Consider the following 18617-nt stretch of genomic DNA (forward strand, 5'->3'; position numbering starts at 1 on the left):
CCAGGAGTCCAGACCCCAAACCCCCTCCTCCTTCAGACCCAGGAGTCCAGACCCCCAAGTCCCCTCCTCCCTCAAACCCAAGAGTCCAGACCCCAACCCCCCCCCCCCCCCCCCCCTCCGCAGACCCAGGAGTCTGGGCCTGAGATTCCTTTGCGTTCTCTTGCCAGTTCAGTGTCAATCCCCGGGCAGATTCCCACCCTCTGCTCTCATCCCCGAGTCTCTCAGGAGCTCCAGGCCAGACATTAACCAGCTGGGCTCGGGGAATGATAAGGCCCCGAGGCCCGAGGAGACGGTAGATGCGGGGGTCTCTCCCACATAAGTCCTCTCTGCTGGAATTTCCTGGGTGGGGACTGGGGAGAGGGTCTTGTCCTGAGTTTCAGATAAGAGAAATTCAAGGTATTCTAGAACTTGGAGACAGACAAAGATATGGTTTGGACAGAATGACCTGCCTGGAGAAAGTGAATAGTGACAGATGACGGGAGATGGGGAGAAGAAAAGGGGACAGACTCCCAGAGAGACAGGGAGACACACACCCAGAGAGAGAGAAGGCACAGACCCAGAGAAGGGACAGACACACCGAGGAAAGGGAGAGAAGCCCAGAGAAAGAGAGACCTTAAGACAGATGGAGATTCAGACAGGAGTTAAGAGTCCCCGGGCAGACTTAACTGCTTCACCCCTCCCCTGGAGCTATTTTCAGAAGGAAAACTGACACCCGCCTTGGTGGGTGGGGGGGGGCAGGGGTCATCCCATACCCCTCCCTCAGCCTAAATATAGCATGGCAAGGTGGCAGGAAGGGTGTCCCCGGATTAGGGTGTTCCCCTCACTGCTCCCCATCCCGGGCCAAGGAGACGTAGAAGGTGGCTGCGGTTGTTTATTGGGGTGGGGGAGGGGCCCTGCCCACAAGAGTGTCCATTGGAGTCACTTCCCAGACCTCCCCAGGCTTCCCCCGTCCCTAAGTACCCTACCTGCCCCACCCCCTACCAGAAGTCTATGGAACTTCCATTCTCCGATGGGGTAGTAGGGGTGAGTTAGCAGAGGGATGGGAAGTTTCCGTCTCTTCCTCTCTCCGGGTCTCTATCTCCCTCTGTCTGGGTCCCTGTCCCCTCTGTGTCCCCTGTCCCTCCCCTCTGGATCTCTGGCCCCTCCTCTCTGGTGTCTGCCCCCTTCTCTGGGTCTTTGCCCCCCCTCCCAGGCCACTGCCCTCTTCTCTCCTCCTCTCCCTTCTCCCCTTGGGTGTCTCTGTCCCCTGTTCACATGTCTTTTCCTCTTTGGGTCCCTGTGCTGGGCTCCGTGCCTGCCTCCCAGACTCTGCCTTGTGTCTGTCACTGCGATGGGGAGAGGGGGGTCTGTCTCCATTTCTGTCTCCAAATGTGCCTTTCCCTCCCTTTCGGAGAGAAGTGTTAAATTATTTAAAGGTTACATTATTTTCGACCTTTATCAAATGCTTCCCACAAGCTGTACCTGCTTCTGTCTCTCTGTGTAAAAAGGTGGTTGGATTAAATCAGGGCTTTCCAAACTGAATTTGTTAGCCGCAGACCGAGTTACCCAGAGAGATTCCATAAAGGGTAGGTTCCCCTCAGACCAGTTCAAACCCTCTGATGTGTCACACTGGTGCTAACTAAGATTTCATTTGAACAAAAAAGAAAGGGTGGGGAGGTCTCTAGCTAAAAATAACAACAACAAGTCTCTGTAAACCACTGGGTGGATTTTAATAAATTAATACAAGTACTTTGAATTAATACAAGTACCTGGCACATAGGAAGCCCTATATGTGTTAGTGATTTCACCGTCCTCCTCCTCCTCCAAATGCCCTTTTAGTACTGAATGATCTCTGACCTTGGGTAACCCCCTCCCCTCTGAGCCTCAGTTTCCTCATTTGTGAGAAATGAAGCTGTTAAGTTCCGGTGCTGATCAGCAGGCTGATGGGGACACGTGGGGTCAGGCAGCAGGCCACAAGTCCTGCCCCCCCCCCCCAACTGGAACATTCCACACGACCTTGGGAAGCCACTCCCATGCTTTGAGATGCTGATTTCTCCCCAGGGAAATAAAGCGGGCCCTGCAGTTTGTCTGATATACTTCTTGAACTGCGGGAGAGGTGGCATACCCAATTTGGAATCTTTGTGTGATTCTATGTGTGCATCTCTCTTGGGTTGAGGGGCACTGACTTTTTCTGCCTTTTTCCTTTTTGGTTCTCTTTCTCTGGGGTGCTCTGGTCTCTTTTTCAATTCTAGGTTTCTGTCCCTCTCATTCTGGGTGCCTGACACCCGTCCCCTCTGGGTCTCTGTCTTCCCCTCTCTCAGGATCTTTTTTCCCTCTTTGGATTTCCCTTTCTCTCTCTAGGTCTCTATACCTCCCCAGCTCTCTATCCCCCTCCTCTGGGTTTCTATCCCCCAATCAGGTCTGAACAGAGTACAGTTTCCACCCCTTTTCCCTTGTGGCTCTGATCTCCATGTCTGGAAGCAAAACTCTAGGAGAAGACAGATAGAGAAGGGGTTGGTTTGAATGGCAAAACAAGGCAGGTGTATGGTAAACAGAAGGGGTATCTACATCTTGCTAGTTCACCCAGAAGCCCTCCATATGACCAACTGAATCTACAGATACAGAACCTAGCTCTGCTCCCTCTTATAGTGATGACACTGAGCAAACCAGTTCAGTTGGTCTCCTAGAGTCCACACACTACATTTGCTCCTTGACACATGATTACTTCCTAGTGCTGTTATCCCTAGGGCCACTAAATGCAAGCAAACCAACATGGCCCTAGAGACCTCATACATACACTGCAACTCAACCCATTCCTACAGGACTCAGCGAACACATCTTGATGTAACTCAGCTCAGTTTTACGACCCAAGTGAACCAGCCCTACAAGACTCACATGATTATACAACTCATTACGATCCAACTTAATGTTGCCCCAGAAAACGTCTAGCCACATAAAGCTATGCAATTCAACATGACAGAACCCTGAAACACTTGTACACACTCACATTCCAACCCAACTTGACCTCATATGACCTAGAAAGCTCACATTCTATCACTTGACTCCGTGTTTCTACATGGCTCACAAGTTCACAGAACCTAAAATAACATGGCCCTAGGAGAATCACAAAGCCACTCAGTTTCCAGTTTCTCAACTCAACTCCACAACACCATGCATGAACACACAATCAGTCCCAACAGTGCCATGGGTGACCATCGTACTTGATCCAACATGGCCCCAGGGGACTCATAACACCACAGAACCCTGCACAATGCTGTTGGACAAGACTCCCAACCCAACCCAACCCAACATGGAACCAAGAAACTCACAAAACTATGTGACCAAACCTATCTCAACACTACCCCAAAAGGCTCCACAAGCATTGCACAACCCAGTGCAGTACAAACCAATGGAACCTCCATCTCAACTCAGTATAACCCATTGCCATTCACTGTCACCTCAGGAGGTACCCACAGGAGCTACCAATCCACAACTCAAGACCCAATAAGACTTAGTGTTCCCCAGTTCATTACCACTTAACTTAGTTCATCCTAGAAACAACACCCTCCCCCCAACTTTCCCCTCCTCCCTTCCCGCCCTCCCTCCAAGGAAATGTGAGGTCCTTCAGACCTCAACTGTCCCTCACACTTCGGTGACCATGTGTTTCCCAGGGGGGGCCCAGAGTGGAGGTGGCAGCTCAGACACCTCTCGATCCACCAACCCCCCATTGACCTTGCCCTCCAGGGGGCCACAGGGCTGCGTGTCCACATGGCTGTACATCCCAGCCTCTTCGTCATCTGTCTCCCGGTGGTAAAAGTAGCTGAAGTTGGAGACAATGACCGGCACAGGTAGGGAAATGGTCAGCACGCCGGCGATGGCGCACAGAGAGCCCACTATCTTGCCACCCACAGTGACGGGTGCCATGTCTCCATAGCCAACTGTGGTCATAGTGACCACCGCCCACCAGAAGGATTCAGGGATGCTGGTGAAATGGGAGTCTGCCCGATCCACCTCGGCAAAGTAGACTGCGCTGGAGAAGAGGACCACACCAATGAAGAGGAAGAAGATGAGAAGGCCGAGCTCGCGCATGGAGGCCCTTAAGGTCTGGCCCAAGATCTGCAGGCCCTTTGAGTGCCTGGAGAGCTTGAAGATGCGGAAGACACGTACCAGTCGGATGACTCGCAGGATGGCCAGTGACATGGCTGGCTGGCCCACTCCCCGCTGCCGGGCCAGCTCGGTACCCAGTGCCACAAAGTAGGGCAGGATGGCCACGAAATCGATGAGGTTCATCACATTCTTGAAGAAGGCTGTCTTGCTTGGGCAGGTCACCAGGCGCACCAGCAGCTCAAAGGAGAACCAACAGATGCACAGAGTCTCCACCACAAAGAACGGGTCATCAAAGGGCAAGCGAGGCGGGGGTCCAGGCACTGGGCTGGAGCCGTTCAGCCGAGCCGAGAACTGCAGGGAGGAAGGGATTCAGGAAGGACCATGCCAGGGCTGGGACACACTGGGACGGCCATATTTGTGGGTTAAATATTCAACTACTTCTTTACAAATTGGCCAATAGCCGCTGTCTCCAGAACCCCGCTGACCCAATTGGCAGAACCTTCCTACCAGGACCCCAGGGATCATCCCTGTAAGGCTGACTTTAGGATCCCTGATTCTTCACTGGCAGGGTCTCCTGAAACGATGCTAGAGTGGAGCTCAACCTCGTCCCTTCCGAAATCCCGCCCCCAGCGTTGAATTTCCAGATGGGGAGGGTCTCAGTCCTGGCCTCATTCCCTTCTGCCCTGCCCTCCCCAAACCCAGCCCCAGACCGTGATGGTTAAAGACCTTGTCTTTAATGCCAAAACCCGGGCTCCTCCTCTAACCTCAGTTCACCTTTCTTCACGATGGAGGCCTCTTACCCCAGCCCTCAGGCCTCACCCCTCTTATCTCCATCTCTCTAGGTGGCTTTCTTCAGATCCCAGACCTCAGTGCCTCCAGTCCATCCTTCCCATTGGTTACTGCCAGCCGCACAGACGGCCGACTTTTCAGTTTCTCCTTACCCCTCAGTTTTGATTTCTTAATACACCTTTCCTCCTGCCCTCCACAGGCCGGGTTTCTCACCTACCTCAACGCTCGCCTTCTGATAAGGCAAGTCCTCCTATTCAGATCCTCAGATCCCGCCCCATTAAGCTATATACATTTCCCTTCCCCAGCCCAGCTTTTAATGGTAGAATCCCTAGTCGGGCACTGTCCCTGGGTTGCTCCCCCTCTCACAGCTTCCCAGGTGGCGCTAGCGGTAAAGAACCTGCCTCCCAGTGTAGGAGACTTAAGAGACACAGGGTCGATTCAAGGGTAGGGAAGATCCCCTGGAGAAGGAAATGGTAACCCACTCCGGTATTCTTGCCTGGGAAACCCCACGGACAGAGGTGCCTGGCTGGCTACGGTCCATAGGGTGGCAAAGAGTCGGACACGACTATAAGCAACTTAGCACGCACAGCCCCTCGCCTCCGATTCTGATTCATTTGGTTTTCCAACCCCAATGCCCTGCCCACCCACCGCCAGGCCCCACCTTCCTGAGAAGCCCCGCCTCCCAATGCCCCTTACCCCACCTTATGATTGGCCAGGACCCCGTGGACGCGACTCACCTCCTCCCAAACCCCGCCCCGTCACAGTCAGGCCCCGCCCCTTACCGGGCCAGCGGCAGCCACCGCAGCGAGCCCCGGGTTGTCGCGGTCGTCGCGAAAGTCGGGCAGCGTCTCGAGGCAGAAGACGACGATGGAGACGAGGATGACAAGCACCGAGACGACGGCGAGCACGCGCGCCGCCTGCGAGCTCTCGGGGAACTCGAAGAGCAGCCAGAGTTGGCGCGCGAAGGCGTGGCGGGGCAGGGGGCGCTCGGTCGGCAAGGGGCAGCCCTCATCCTCGCGCAGGCGCGCTAGCGCCGCGCCGCCCAGCCCGTAGAAGGCCACCTCCTCCAGGAAGACGTCGAGCGGCACGTGCGCCGGCCGCCGCAGCCGCCCGCCCGACTGGTAGTAGTAGAGGACCGCGTCGAAGCTGGGACGATGCCGATCGAAGAAGTACTCGCGGCGCGCGCCGTCGTAGAAGCGGCTGCGGCGCACCGGGTCCCCGAGCAGCGTGTCCGGGAAGCGGCCCAGCGTGCGGGCCCGGGTCTCGAACCGCAGCCCGGCCACGTTGAGCACCACCCGCTCGCAGCAGCCGCAGGGCGGCGGGCACCCGGGCTCCATGGCGCGCGCAGCCCCGGCGACCCGCGGACGGACGTGTGGCCCCGACGCCCGACCCGGCCCGGCCCGGCCCCGCCTCGGCCGCCGCCGCCGCCGCCCCAGCCTGGTGTCCGGTGTCCACGCGTAAAAATAGCCCGGCCGCGCGGCCAGGGCGCGGGGGAGGGGGCGCCGTGACCCCGGCGGGGCAGAGGGCGGCCGCGCGCCCTCTGCCGGGGCGCCCGCCCTTCCGCCTGGCCGCCGCCGCGCTGGGGTTTCTCCGGGTTCATTACGCCTTCGGGGCCCCTTTGTCTCCGTCTCCCCATCTCCTGAGACCTCTGTTCTGCGGCCCTCCGGGTTTTCCTGTGTGTGTGTGTGTGTGTGTGTGTGTGTGTGTGTGTGTGTGTGTGTGTGTGTGTGTGTGTGTGTGTGTGTGTGTGTGTGTGTGTGTGTGTGTGTGTGTGTGTGTGTGTGTGTGTGTGTGTGTGTGTGTGTGTGTGTGTGTGTGTGTGTGTGGTCTATTTTTTTTTTTTTCGTCTATTTCTTAAAATGAGCATCTGAACGCCTCTGTTTGGAGTCACAGATTTCCATCTCTCTCATTCTTTTGTATGTCTCTGCTTCTGGCTATGTCTTTGCTTTGGGTCTCTCTGATCTCAGGGATGTATGTCTCTGGGTCATTTTTCTCTGGGTTTTTGCCGTTCTAGAGTCACCTGTGTCTGGGGATTCCTGGCAGTCTGTGTCTTGGTCTCTCTGAATCTCCGTCTTCAGTTTGATTCTTGTATCACTATCTCTCTTTATTTCTTGTTTCTCTTGGTCGCTGTCTTTCATCTCTGCCTAGGTCTTTCTCCTTCTTGTCTCTCTGGCTCTCTTCTCTTATTATCTCTTAGCTCGCTGTGTCTCTGTCCCTGGGATTCTCTGGGGCTCCCTTTCAGCTAGCTTTCTTTCCCTGTCTCTGAATTACTGCAAGTCTCTGTCTCAGGGCTTCCGGACCGCTGAGCCTCTCCGGAGTCATACGTCTGAATCTCTCTCTGACCATCACTCTAGGTTGGCTCGGCCACTGTCCTGGTGGTTGCCCCATCCTGGGGACGTTCCAGCAGCCGCTCATGGGCGTGAGCCCCCCCACACCAGATCCCCTCGCTCTCCTCTCCCACCCCCACCCCAGGGTCTCTACCTGGCTTCTCTGCCAGACTTCCTGAGCCCCAGCAAGGCCTGAGCTGGGGCCCTGAATAGTGCTAAAGAAGGCCGGGCCTGCCAGGAACAGGTGGGGGGTGGGCTGGGGAGATGCTGCAGGGTCACTCCAAGGGACCAAAGGACAGACCGACGATGGCCTTCCAGCCACTGGTGTCCTATGACACCGGGTAAAAATAGCCCCATCGGATGAGCTTGGAGGGAAGCAGTGGGGATTGGACACCCAGACTCCTGGGCATGAGTCCCCAGGCGCCCTCTGCTGGGGGAGAGGAGAGAGCCATTAAAGGTTTTAGCTCCCTAGGAATTTTGGCCCTCTTCCTGTCTGCAGTTTTGCGATATTTTGTCACCATCCATCTGGGTTTGTGTCCTTCTCTGTGTATCTATGTCCCTTTCTTGCATGGTCTTTGACCCTCCCCATGAGTGAATCTCTCTCCCTCCCACCCCCCTCCCATCTCTCTGGCCTTTTCCCTTCTCTCTGGTCTTTTCTCTCTCTGTTTTATTCTTCTCATTCTCAGAACTCACAGAAGCCTCTCTTTGTGGGTTTCTGAACATTTGGTATGAACAGATCCTTCCTCCTTCCTCACACCCTCCTGCTACTGAGCCTGGAGGTGGGCTTACTCTTTCTTTCACCTCCAGAAAATTCTCCCTTCTTTCACTTTCAGAAAATTCTCCCTTCCTCAGCTCCTCTGACACTCAAGCTATCCATGGACACCTCTCCCCAGCCTTCCCTAAAAACTCATCCTTCCCCCTTCTGGCCACTCCCACTCTTTCAGGGAAGAGTTTCAATCCTGGCTCCATATTCATCATTCTAAAACTACTGTCATAGGGAATTCCCTGGAGGTCCAGTGGTTAGGATCCAGCACTTTCACTGCTGAAGGCCAGGGTTCAATCCCTGGGAGAGGACCTGATATCTCACAAACTGCACAGCAGCCAAAAAAAAAAAAGGAAAGCTACAGTCATCCTTGGAAGGGCTGCTATGTGATTTTAGAGGTTAGATCATAAAAGGCAACCTTCCACCCCACTCTTTTCCTTAGGACACTTGTGCAGGCCAGATGACAAGGCCCATGTGGAGAGGACGCTAAGGCACTAAACTTACAGCTAATGAGCAGCATCAGCCTGCGGCCACATGAGTGAGCCATCTCAGAAGCACATCCTCCTGCCCCAGCTAGGCTACCCACTGTAGCACAGATAAGTCTTCTCCCCCCAGCCCTGCCCAGCTCGTAGCCTTGTGAGCAAAATGAATGGTCTTTGTTGTTTTCAGTCACACAGTCTTTGGGTGGTTTGTTACACACACCATGATAATAGATAATCCACATGTGGTATCTTGGTACTCTGAGCCTATCATTTCCATCTGATCTACCCCAGCCTCCTCCCTCCCTTCCTTCCATTTTTAAGGTTTTATCAAGCTACAGTTCAGTCATTTCAGTTCACACAAAGGACTTCCCTGGTGTCCAGTGGCTAAGACTCTGTACCTACCACCCCCCCACACAAAAAAGACTCTGCACTCCCAATGCAGGGGGCCTGGGTTCAATCCCTGGTCCAGGAACTAGATCCCTCATGCCGTAATGAAGATTGATGATCCTGAGTCCTGCAACAAAGCCTTGCACAGCCTAAATAAATATTAAAAAATAAAAGGGGCTTCCCTGATGGCTCAGATGCTGAAGAATCTGCCTGCAACACAGGAGACCCGGGTTCCATCTCTGGGTTGGGAAGATCTCCTGGAGAAGGGAATGGCAATCCACTCCAGTATTTTTGCCTGGAAAATCCCATGGACAGAGTCTGGCGAGCTACAGTCCATAGGGTCACAAAGAGTCAGACACGACTGAATGACTAACACACTTTGAAAAAATAAAGTGTACAACCCAATGGCTCCTATATTCATGAGTTTTGCATCCATCACCACAATTGAATTTAGACCATTTTTGTTATCCCCCCACACTTATCTGTCATCCCTTAATTGAACCACCCACAATTTGGAGGTAATTTGCTACAGCAGTAACAGGAAAATAAGAGACGGTCTCTCCTCTTCCTCGGTATCATTCTTGTTCCTGTGTTACAATAAGACCTTTTTTTAAAATTCGTTTTACTTTTAATTTTGAAATATTTTCAGACTTACAAACAAAAGAGAGGGAAAGATAGCACAGAGGATTCATGATAGCCTTCACCCAGGTTCTCCTAATGTTAGCGTCTTACATTGCCATGGTTACTTTGTTGAAGAAACTGACAACGGTACAATACTATTTACTAAATGATGTTCAAATTGCCTCCATTTTTCCAATTAATGTCCTTTCTTCCTTCTAAGATCCAATCCAGAATACCATGTTGCATTGAGCTTTCATGTCCTCTTAGCCTCCTGCAATTCTGCAATTTTTTCTTTTTTTACTTTTTCCTTGTCTTTAATCACCTCAACACTTTTGAAGAATACTGTTCCTACTGAGGGTCAGTGGACCATTCCTCAGTTTGCATAATAGAGTTCTGCCAAGAGAATGCATTGGTCATAGCAAACACCCTCTTCCAACAACACAAGAGAAGACTCTACACATGGACGTCACCAGATGGTCAACACCAAAATCAGATTGATTATATTCTTTGCAGCCAAAGATGGAGAAGCTCTACACAGTCAGCAAAAACAAGACCGGGAGCTGACTGTGGCTCAGATCATGAACTCCTTATTGCCAAATTCAGACTTAAATTGAAGAAAGCAGGGAAAACCACTAGACCATTCAGGTATGACCTAAATAAAATCCCTAACGATTATACAGTGGAAGTGAGAAATAGATTTAAGGGACTAGACAGACAGAGTGCCTGATGAACTGTAGGCAGAGGTTCGTGAGATTGTTCAGAAGACAGGGCACAAGATCATTCCCAAAACAAGAGATGCAAAAAGGAAAATGGCTGCCTGAGGAGGCTTTACAAATAGCTGTGAAAAGAAGAGAAGCCAAAAGCAAATGAGAAAAGGAAAGATATACCCATTTGAATGCAGAGTTCCAAAGAATAGCAAGGAGAGATAAGAAAGCCTTCCTCACTGATCAGTGCAAAGAAATAGAGGGAAAAAATAGAGTGGGAAACACTAGAGATCTCTCCAAGAAAATTAGAGATACCAAGGGAACATTTCATGCAAAGACCGTCTCAATAAAGGACAGAAATGATATGGACCTAACAGAAGCAGAAGAGATTTAGAAGAGGTGGCAAGAATACACAGAAGAACTGTACAAAAAAGATCTGCACAATCCAGATAATCACGATGCTGTGATCACTCACCTAGAGCCAGACATCCTGGAATGTGAAGTCAAGTGGGCCTTAGGAAGCATCACTGTGAACAAAGCTAGTGGAGGTGATAGAATTCCAGTTGAGCTATTTCAAATCTTAAAAGATGATACTGTGAAAGTGTTGCAAATATGCCAGCAAACTTGGAAAACTCAGCAGTGGCCACAGTACTGGAAAAGGTCAATTTTCATTCCAATCCCTAAGAAAGGCAATGCCAAAGAATGCTCAAACTACCGCACAATTGCACTCATCTCACACGCTAGCAAAGTAATGCTCAAAATTCCCCAAGCCAGTCTTCAACAATACATGAACTTCCAGATGTTCAAGCTGGTTTTAGAAAAGGAAGAGGAACCAGAGATCAAATTGCCAACATCTGCAGGATCATCGAAAACACAACAGTTCCAGAAAAACATCTATTTCTACTTTACTGACTATGCCAAAGCCTTTGACTGTGCAAATCACAATAAACTGGAAAATTCTGAAAGAGATAGGAATACCAGACCACCTGACCTGCCTCTTGAGAAATCTGTATGCAGGTCAGGAAGCAACAGTTAGAACCAGACATGGAACAACAGATTGGTTCCAAATAGGAAAAGAAGTACATCAAGACTGTATATTGTCACCGTGCTTATTTAACTTATGGGGGTGGGTTCTTGTCAAGTTTATTGAGGTTTAATTCACATACAGTAAACTTGATCCTTTACCAGTATACAGTTCTATGAGTTTTGGAAAATGTATAGTCATGTAACTGCCACTACAGTAAAGATTTAGGACCGCTCCATCCGCACCCCCAAAGTTCTCTTCTTCCCTTTGCAGTAAGCTGCCTCCCACACTTCCAGCTCTTGGAAACGACTGCTCTGTTTTCTCTCCCTCTTTTCTCGTAGTTTTGCGTTTTTCTGAATGTCAAATAAGGCCGACCCTTGAGTAACTCCAGGTTGGAAAGGAGTGCTGATGGTCCACCCCGTTGAAAATCTGAGTACTGTGTTTTCTCCATATCCACGGTTCCACTTTCAGGAATTCAAGCAACCAAATGGTTTACTACTACAGTATCGAGTGCTGAAACACATTCACGTATAAGTAGATGCATTGTTTCATTTATATTTGCTCAAGGGTCAAGTATAAATGAAATCATACAGTGTGTAGCCTTTTCAATATGGTTTCTTACACTTAGCATGGTGCATGGAAGATTCATTCCTGATATGCGTATCAGTAGCTCTTTCCTTTTATTTTTTATTGAAGTGTAGTTGACTCTCCTTCTTCTTCTTTTTTTGAATAAGGACTCAAGATTCAGATCCCCTTCTCTCTCTTTTTAAAAATTAATGAATTCATTTATTTTTGGCTGTACTGGGTCTTCGTCACTGTGGGGGCTTTCTCTAGTTGTGGCGAGCGGGGGTTACTCTTCATTGCGATGGCAGGCGTCTCGTTGCAGTGGCTTCTCCTGTTGCGGAGCACAGGCTCTAGGGCATGAGGGCTTCAGTAGCTGCAGCTCATGGGCTCAGTAGTAGGGCTCCTGGACTAAAGCAGAGGCTCAGTAGTTGTAGTATACAGGTTTCGTTGGTCTGTGGCATGTGGGATCTTCCTGGATCAGGGAGAATCCGTGTCTCCTGCATTGGCAGGTGGATTCTTTATCACTGAGCCACCAGGGAAGCCCCATCCTCCTCCTCTTTTTAATTGAATGAAAGATTCTTTAAATTCTACAGAGCTTTACAATTTTCAAAAGTTTCACACACATGATTTCATCTAGTTCCATAATAACTTCTTTTCCCCATCATGCCTTGCCCCCTTCCCTCTCCCTAGGGGTAGTTATTAGTTTGTTTTCTATATATCTGAGTCTTCTCCTTTTGTGTTATATTCACTAGTTTGTTGTAGTTTTTAGATTTCACATATAAGTGATATCATACAGTATTTGTCTTTCTCTGACTTATTTCACTGAGCATAATGTCCTCCAAATCCATCCAGGTTGCAGCAAATGGCAAAATGTCACTCTTTATTGTTGTTGAGCAGTATTCCATTGTATCCTACATCTTCTTTATCTATTCATCTGTTGATTGATGCTTAGATTGCTTTCATATTTTGACACTGGCTCTTTCTTCCCCCCTCCCCGCTTTGGCCCTCCTGCGCTGCATGAGGGGATCTTATTTCCCTGAACAGGGATAGAACCCATGCCCCCTGCAGTCTAAACCACTGCAGGGAAGTCCCAGACCCTGCCTCCTTCTTGAAGCACTTTCCTTCTTGGCTTCCTGGACTCTGGACTCTCCTGGCTTTTTCTGCTACATTTCTGATCCCTCTTACTCAGTTTCCTTTGATGAATCTTCTTGTTTTATCTCAATTCTGACGGAGTGCCTTTAGACTCAGTGCTCAGACATGTTCCCTTCTCCATCTTCTCTTGTAGCGGAGTTCATTCAGTCACATGGCTTCAAGTACCACCTCTACTCCAATGACTCACAAATCTAGGTTTCCAGCCCCAAACTCTTCTGCAACTGCCATATCTTCCAACTTGCAATTCCACAGCTCCATCTGAGTGTCAAACAGACATCTTTGACATGTCCAAACCCAGAACTCCTCCTCAATAATCCCACTCTTCCCCATGTCTTCCCTCTCTAAATGAATGGCACCATCTGTCACCCAGTGGCTTAGCCTACAAACCTAGGAGTGAGGATTATTGTTAATGGAAAATTAGCTTTTCAAAAGTTTTTCCTTAGGGATTTCCCTGGCAGTCTAGTGATCTAGACTTCACCTTCCAAATCAGGGGGTGTGGGTTCGATCCCTGGTCAGGGAGCTAGGATCCCATATGCCAAGTGGCCAAAAATCCAAAACATAAAAAAAAGCAGAAACAATGTTGTAACAAATTCAATAAAGACTTTAAAAATGGCCCACATCAAACACAAATCTTTTCAAAAGTTTTTCTTTAGGCTTGTTATTTTGAAATCATTTCGGACTTACAGAAAATTTGCAAAAGGTATTAATAGCACAGATTTCCCATATATCCTTCACCCAGCTTTCACCAACATCAACTTCTTACATAACCATAGTACAATTATTTGCCAGGAAATTAACAATGGTATATTACCATTGACAAATAATGCTACAGACCTCATTTGAGTCTCAACAATTTTCCAGTGATGTTCTTCCTCCAGTTTAGACTCTAATCCAGGATCCCACATTACACTGAATTGTCTCCTTAATTTCCTCTGGGAATTATTTCTAATAATTCCACTCCTATAGCAACTGAATAACTGAGGTCACCTTCACAATAAATCCTAAATCTTACCACTTCTTTTTACTCCACTGCTACAGTAACTGGGCAGGACCCTATGAGGTCTTCCCGGGACAAACCCCGGCCCTGCCCTTGTCTTCTGCCTGCCTTTTGTAAAAAAACCTTTAGCCAAAGAATAAATTTCATCAGAAAAAAAATGAAAAAGTGCAGAAGCAAAGAAGAGCAGTCAAACAAATAATAGTTTAATCATTAAACAAAGTCAACGACTTTTAGTTCCTCCTCAAGGGCTACAGATAATATTTTGAGCCATCTCCTTTGGGATGTTTTGCAGATACCAAAACCCCCACCAGGTGGAAGAAGTTAACTGCATGATAGTCAGACTGTCGCCATGACATAAGCTGCTTCACCTTGCACAGTTCCCGAACTGCCCTCAAAGAAATGGGAACAAACCGCCTCTGGAACTGAAGATTCAGTTCAGTTCAGTTGCTCAGTCGTGTCTGACTCTTTGCAACCCCTATGAACTGCAGCACACCAGGCTTCCCTGTCCATCATCATCTCCCGGAGTTTGCTCAAACTCATGTCCATTGAGTCGATGATGCCATCCAACCATCTGGTCCTCTGCCGTCCCCTTCTCCTCCTGCCGTCAATCTGTCCCAGCATCAGGGTCTTTCCCAGTGAGTCAGTTCTTTGCATTAGGTGGCCAAGTATTGGAGCTTCAGCTTCACATCAGTCCTTCCAATGAATATTCAGGACTAATTTCCTTTAGGATTGACTGATTTGATCTCCTTGCAGTCCAAGAGACTCTCCAAGGTCTTCTCCAACACTGCAGTTCAAAAGCATCAATTCTTCGGTGCTCAGCTTTCTTTATGGTCCAACTGAAGATTCAGTCAGTTCAGTTCAGTCGTGTCCGACTCTTTGCGACCCCATGAATCGCAGCATGCCAGGCCTCCCTGTCCATAACCAACTCCCGGAGTTTAATCAAACCCATGTCCCTCGAGTCGGTGATGCCATCCAACCATCTCATCCTCTGTTGTCCCCTTCTCCTGCCCCCAATCCATCCCAGCATCAGGGTCTTTTCCAATGCTGTACTTAAAACGATCAAGATGATGTTGGTCAGACAACTGCATGACGAATCTCAAGATGATTGTCAGAGATGACTGTACTGTTCTGTATGTAGCTCCCTCCCTCTGCCTATACATCCCTGAAATGCTCTTTTAAAAGTTCTTGTGGGGGCACTTCCAGTTCAAGATGGTGGAGTAGAAGGACGTGCGCTCATCTCCTCCTGGGAAAACACCAAAATTACAAATAGCTGTTGAATAACCATTGACAGGAGGACTCTGGAACCCACCAACAAAGATAACCTTCCAAAGACAAAAAAGCCACAATGAGATGGTAGGAGGGGCACAATCACAATAAAATCAAATCCCATACCTGCCAGGTGGATGACCCACAAACTGGAGAACAATAATACAAAAGAAGTTCTCCCACTGCTGTGAAGGTTCTGAACCCTAGGCTTCCCAGCCTGGAGATCCTACAAAGGGACTAAGAATCCCCAGGGAATCTAGCCTTAAAGGCAAGCAGAATTAGATTACAGAACTTCCACAGGTCTGGGGGAAACAGAGTGTTCAGTCTTGGAAAGAAAGAAAGTGTTAGTCACTCAGTTGTGTCTGATTCTTTGGGACCCCATGAACTGTAGCCCACCAGGCTCCTCCATCCATGGGATTTTCCAGGCAAGAATACTGGAGTGGGTTGCCATTTCCTTCTCCAGGGGATCTTCCCAACCCAGAGATTGGACCCAGGTATCCTGCATTGCAGGCAGTCTCTTTACTGTCTGGGCCACCAGGGAAGCCCTTGGAGGGCACAAACAAAATCTTGTGCATCCCAACATACAGAAGAAAGGAGCAATGACCCCACAGGTGACTGAACCCAAACTACCTGCTAGTGTTGGAGGGTCTCCTGTGGAGGGGTGGGCTGGCAGGGGCTCACCACAGGGATGGAGGCACTAAAAGCATCAGATCAGGAAGGTTCCCCTTGACCTTAACCCTCTTTGAGTTCATCATTAACCCTACCATAATGCCCAGAGACCCCAGGGCTGGGTCACCCCAGGCCAAGCAACTACAAGGAAGGGAATACAACCCCACACATCAGCAGGTAATTGGATTAAAGCTTTACTGAGCAAGGCCCTGCCCACCAGAACAAGATCCAGTTTTTCCCATCACCAATCTCTCCCATGAGGAAGCTTACACAAGCCTCTTAGCTTCATCCATCAGAGGGCAGACAGAAGACGCACAGTCCCAAGCAGCTAAAACAAAAACCATATTACAGAAAGTGAATCATGATGAAAAAGCAGAAAGTTATGTCCCAGATGAAAGCGAAAGTCTCTCAGTTGTGTCTGACTCTGCGACCCTATGGACTATATAGTTCATGGAATTCTCCAGGCCAGAATACTGGAGTGGGTAGCATTTCCCTTCTCCAGGGGATCTTCCCAATCCAGGGATTGAACCCAGGTCTCCTGAATTGCAGGCAGATTCTTTACCAGCTGAGCCACCAGGGAAGCCCAAGAATACTGGAGTGGGTAGCCTATCTCTTCTCCAGTGGATCTTCCTGACCCAGGAATCAAACCTGGGGTTTGCAAATGCAGGGGTCTCCTGCATTGCAGGTGTATTCTTTACCAACTGAGCTATCAGGGAAACCCATTTGAAGGGACAAGATAAAACCCGAGAAAAACAACTAAATGAAGTGAAGGTAGGCAAGCTTCCAGAAACAGAATTCAGAATAATGATGGTGAAGATGATCCAGGATCTCAGAAAAACAATGGAGAAGATGCAAGAAATGTTTACCAAAGACCTACAAGAACTAAAGAACAAACAAACAGAGATGAATGATACACTAGAAGGAATAAATAGCAGAATAACTGAGGCAGAAGAACAGATAAATGACATGGAGAACAGAATGGTGGAAATCACTTCCACACAACAGAATACAGAAAAAAAAAATGAAAAGAAATGAAGACCCCTAAGACCTCTGGGACAACTTTAAATGAGTGAACATTTGCATTATAGGGGTCCCAGAAGGAGAAGAGAGACAGAAAGGACCTGAGAAAATACTTGAAGACATAATAGCTGAAAACTTCCCTAACATGGGAAAGGAAATAGTCAACCAAATCCAGGAAGCACAGAGAGTCTCAAGCAGGATAAACCCAAGGAGGAACACACCAAGACACATAGTAATCAAACTGACAAAAATTTAAGACAAAGATAAAATATTAAAAGCAACAAGGGAAAAAAATGACAAATAACATATAAGGGAACGCCCATCAGGCTATCAGCTGATTTCTCAACAGAAACTCTACAGTCCAGAAGGAAATGGCATGATATATTTAAAGTGATGAAAAGAAAAAAAAATAAAGTGATGAAAAGGAAGAACCTACAACCAAGAATACTCTACCCAGCAAGACTCTCATTCAGATTTGATGGAGAAATCAAAGGTTTCCAGATAAGAAAAAGTTAAGAGAATTCAGCACCACCAAACCAGCTTTACAACAAATGCTAAAGGAACTTCTCTAGGCAGGAAACATAAGACAAGGAAAAACCTACAGAAAATAAACCCGAAACAATTAATAAAATGGTAACAGGTCATACATAATTACCTTAACTGTAAATAGGATTAAATGTGCCAACCAAAACACATAGACTGGCTGGGTGGATAAGAACATGTGCATGTATGCACTTCCAGTTACCACATCACTCTGCTCGACCCCCAAGTGGTATGTAATTATTTTATATTGTTAAGTTACTCATGTTCCCATTATGGCTTGCAATTGAAATTATCTTTTATTTTTTTGTCTGGGCTACTGATTGTGAAAACTGATAAACATCTTTCACTATTGTAAATAAATAATAAGCAATCAGGGTTTCCCTGGTGGCTTAGACAGTAAAGAATCCACCTGCCAATGCAGGTGATGTGGGTTAGATCCTCGGGTCAGGAAAATCCCCTGAAGAAGGGAATGGCAATCCACTTCAGTATTCTTACCTGGAGAATCCCATGTAGACAGAGGAGCCTGGTGGGCTACAGTTCATGGGGTCACAAAGAGTTGGACATGACTGATCGACTAACAATTACTTAAGCAACCAAATTAAAAAGAGAGAGAGAAAAAAAAAGTTCTTGTGGAACTTCCCTGGTGGTCCAGTGGTTAAAACTCTACTCTCCCACTGCAGGGGGAACAGGTTCCATTCCTGGTTGGGGAACTAATATCCCTCCATGTGGCATGCATGGCACAGTCAAAATAAATAAATAAATAAAAGTTCTTGTGATCTGATTGGTAGGGGGGAGTTGGGTTTTTTTTTGGGGGGGGAGTTGGTTTTTTGGTACATGAGTCCACCTTCTCCCCAGATGCCTGGACTCCTGAATAAAGCAAACTTTCCTTTCCTACTAATACTCATCTCTGGAGTATTGACTTCCCAGCGGTGAGTAGCGGAACCTGAGTTCAATAACACTATCTTCTTAGTTCAAGCCATCATCTCTTCCCTGGAAATTGTAGCCTCCTAAGCATCTGCCTGTTCCCTTTCTGCCTCTTTCCTGCATCTTCTTCTGTCTATTGCCATTGATGTGATCTTTTAATAATGCAAATTATGGTTTGTCCATCTTCTGATCTAAGCCTTTTAGTAAATTCCTATTTATTTTCAATTAAAATCTGCCCTTTTCCCCCATGTGATACTTTATTCAGGCAAAGATCAGCAATGGCTGCTACAAGCAGGGGG

At 48.4% G+C, this 18617-nt stretch overlaps 1 protein-coding gene across 1 annotated transcript; it reads right to left on the reverse strand.

Moving 5' to 3' along the window:
- Positions 1-1690: 1690 nt before the first annotated feature.
- KCNA7 (potassium voltage-gated channel subfamily A member 7) lies at positions 1691-6342 on the reverse strand. The gene is made up of 2 exons (XM_043899758.1): positions 5658-6342; positions 1691-4437 (listed from the first exon to the last, which is right to left on the reverse strand). The coding sequence occupies exons 1-2, from the start codon at positions 6210-6212 to the stop codon at positions 3622-3624; spliced, it is 1371 nt and encodes a 456-aa protein (XP_043755693.1). The 5' UTR covers positions 6213-6342; the 3' UTR covers positions 1691-3621.
- Positions 6343-18617: the final 12275 nt, after the last annotated feature.

Source organism: Cervus elaphus, chromosome 4 (assembly GCF_910594005.1).
Source record: "Cervus elaphus chromosome 4, mCerEla1.1, whole genome shotgun sequence".
NCBI lineage: Eukaryota > Metazoa > Chordata > Mammalia > Artiodactyla > Cervidae > Cervus > Cervus elaphus.

What these genes read in the sequence shown, in the direction of transcription:
- KCNA7 (XM_043899758.1), bottom strand. Translation starts at nt 6,212, where the DNA reads ATGGAGCCCGGGTGCCCGCCGCCCTGCGGCTGCTGCGAGCGGGTGGTG. An exon ending in CGGTGGCTGCCGCTGGCCCG is followed by an intron (nt 4,438 to 5,657) that starts GTAAGGGGCGGG and finishes TCCTCCCTGCAG; the next exon opens with TTCTCGGCTCGGCTGAACGG.